Source organism: Nanorana parkeri, unplaced genomic scaffold, assembly GCF_000935625.1.
Source record: "Nanorana parkeri isolate BGI_ZX_2015 unplaced genomic scaffold, ASM93562v1 scaffold394, whole genome shotgun sequence".
Classification (NCBI taxonomy): domain Eukaryota; kingdom Metazoa; phylum Chordata; class Amphibia; order Anura; family Dicroglossidae; genus Nanorana; species Nanorana parkeri.
The window spans coordinates 1,278,074-1,281,232 of NW_017306662.1; the positions used below are offsets into that span (position 1 = coordinate 1,278,074).

The following is a 3,159-nucleotide window of genomic DNA, read 5'->3' on the forward strand; positions in this document are numbered from 1 at the left end:
GGGGGGGGGGGGAGCTGTGTCCCTCAAAGAACATCGGAGAAAAGTGTTTATGGCGCATAAAGCCAAAACTTGTACTTTCAAGCATTGCTTCCTATTTCAGATCTTCTGCCTGATCGGCTACGTGCCAGCGACGGTGCTGCTAACCTACGTGGCTACCTTTTCCTACAGACGCATCAGCGACACCCGGCAGTGGTGGTCAATTTTCTTTTCTATGGTATGTACGGTGACTGATGACGAGGTGCCTTAAAGGAAATGTATCATTTCTATCATTCTGAAGATATTCATGTAAGGGAGATCAGCTGGGTGTTATTGGGTTACCAATGTACAGAATGTTCACGTTTTGAAACCTAAAACTTTGCTTCATGGTGTTTATAATGATATATGGACATTGGGGGCGGTGGGAGGAAGTCATATTTTCTTGTTAGATATTTAGGATCTGCTTCCAGCTTTCGCAGCGCTACACAACTGTTGTGCTTTTACAGCCTTTATTTCGGAAGTAACTTTTAAACCAGGGGGTCTCAAACTCAGTTCATTTGGGGGGCCACTCGACAATTTTTTTTCTCCCATGGGGGCCGCTTGCCAAATTTCAGACTTTAAAACAAAATGTAACTATATCCGGTTTGGTACAACGGACCCCAATACACACACAATAGGGCCCCATTCATATCTGTAGGTTTAGGTGCGATTAGGGATTCCTGCGTCAGGAACTTGCGTTTTCCTGCAGCAGGAATTGCTAATCTGGTGTTTACAAGCGGCCGCTGTCACCCGTTCAAGTTAATGATCGGGTGACAGCAGCTCCATGTAAAAGCCTGCACACCGCATGTAATGGTAAGTGATATAATTACATGTGAGTAAGAATCAATTACTATCCCCAGACGCATTGATTGTGCATCCAGGGAGTTCTAACCGCATTTAATCATATTACATATGATTACATGTGGTGTGCAGGCGTTTACATTCAGCTGCTGTCACCTGATCATTAACATTAAAGGAGAACTATGAGATGAGTGATTTCCACTCCCCTCATAGTTCTAGCCGACCTGTGACAATGAGACTGTCACAGGTCGGCTCAGTAGATCGGGAGGTGAGCGAACAGATACCGGCGTTCGCTCGCCTCTCGATCCTTTCACGGCTCTCTGCCATGACAGGGGAGGGGCTGGATTCCCCCCTCCCCGCTCTGATCCACCAGCGCTGACTGGCGGACGGACGGGGGAGGGGGCGGGTACAGCTGGCTCTGCCTCTAGATAGGCGGAGCCAGCTGTCACTCACGCAGCTGGGCGGATCCCGACGTCTAAGTCGGACCCCCCATACACATAAAAAATACTACCCCTCTACATAATAAAATAACACAGCCCCAGTCGTCCCCCTTACACCCACATGGAAAATGTAATACAGAGCCCCCTCTCCTGCTTACCTTTTTGCAGGGAGGAGGCTGTGTGAGGAGGCACGATCCTTGGTGATTGAATAGTAAGGTTTGCAGCAGACCTTACCAATCAATTACCGAGTGCCGACACAGAAGCAGCTCTGCGGTCTGCATTCGATAGGACCCACGGGCCGGTACTTTGAGACCACTGTTTTAAACGATTGTCTCTTTGGTGGCTGGGGAGGCCGAGTGGCGGACATCTGATTAATAACAATATTAATGTGTAAGCTCCTATGTGTAGTGATGAGTCCGGGCTTCGTGCGAACGCATTTCACCTAAGTTTGCCCGAGCCTGCTCAAAACTGTGAGCGCCACACTTTCTCCTGACCCAATGAGTGGCGGCAGTTACAGCGGGTGCATTGCCCGCCCCTTTGTGATGTGTAGTTGTAGGTCGGGGAATGCATCTGCCTCAGCTGATTGGGCCAGGAGGGGGAAGTGGCGGTCACAGTTTGGAGCAGGCTCGGGGTTCACACTAAGGCCCCATTCACACCTGACCGTTTTGTAGCGCGTCCTACGCTCGATGAACGCTCTACAAAACGGTCAAAAAAATAAATAGCACTGTAGTCAATGGCCTCGTTCCCACCTGTCCGTATTTCCGCCCGTCCCGAACGCGCTACAAAACGGCCCACGCATGAAAAGGTCCCGAAGCGTTTTTTGCTGCGTATTGGTCCGTTTTGTAGGGCGTTTTCCATTAGTATACTGCCAAGTAGCCTTTGGAATCGCGCGACGGTCGCGCGGCTTTTTTACCGCGAATCGCGGTAAAAAAACCGCATGACGGTCGCGCGACAGACGCGCATATTACAATACGCATAGGTGTGAATGGGGCCTAAGCCCAATCTCATCATTACTCAGGGCTCTCCTAACCCTCTTGTCTTGAATGGTTTTGTAACTCTTCTGTCTCCCTTTTTGTTGTAAAGTGCAGCACAAAACGTTGACAATATATAAATCCTGAAGAATTATAATATTAAAGTGCTCTCTCCATTATCTGTCAAGGGACACAGGCTTATTGGTAATAAGTAACCAAAGGTTATACTGCCACCTACGCACACAAAAATGGACGAGGGGCACAAAGAGAATGTATCCCTTGCCAGTTACACTTGGTGTCCTCAGGAGAATGGACGTCTCCTCCCTTTCTTCTCTTTTCCACTCGGGTTGGGAGATCTTTACATGTGAATGTCCGGCCATTCTGATTGGGAAAAGCTCTGACACTTGCTGGCAGTGTGAAAACTTGTCCCCCAGTTCCTGCCTCTCACACAATCTTATTGGCCAGTTACACAGCCAATCATAGTACCGGGCCAATAGGAATGTTGGGGGCGGAAAGGAGAAGGCAAGCTCAGACACTATCTGGACCTGTTAGAGCTTTGCCCAATGAGAGCGGCCCGGCTATTGGCCATAGATGGAGCATTGACAGCTGCGTGCAAACACATCGGGTTCCAGAACTTCATATCTGCTAGAAATGTTATTTATTCATCTTTCAAGCTATGACGTCACTTTATATACTTTGATTACAGTTGCAGGACTCTCGTGATATATTTTTTGCCTCATCAGTCACATTCTTTTTCTGCTTCTCCGTCCCTCAGATGTGTTTGATCACCATCACTGCTGTGGAGCTCGCCTCTGTCATCGGGAACGATATGATATTTACTGTTTGCCACGACCTGTTCTCCTTATTCATCCCCATCTACCCCCTGATTGGTTGTTTGATCTGTTTATAAAAGGTAAGAATGGGGTGGGGAC

The 3,159-nt window shown here is 48.4% G+C and overlaps 1 protein-coding gene across 1 annotated transcript in view; it reads left to right on the top strand.

The window, feature by feature from the left end:
* The window catches only part of ABCA5 (ATP binding cassette subfamily A member 5), a gene marked incomplete at its 3' end in the record, with an annotated part of 54,083 nt that overhangs the window by 40,249 nt on the left and 10,675 nt on the right, over positions 1–3,159 (top strand). The window contains exons 24-25 of the mRNA XM_018559443.1: positions 101–214; positions 3,003–3,134. Of these exons, the coding sequence (XP_018414945.1) occupies positions 101–214; positions 3,003–3,134 (246 nt within the window). The remainder of the gene's footprint in view (positions 1–100; positions 215–3,002; positions 3,135–3,159) is intronic.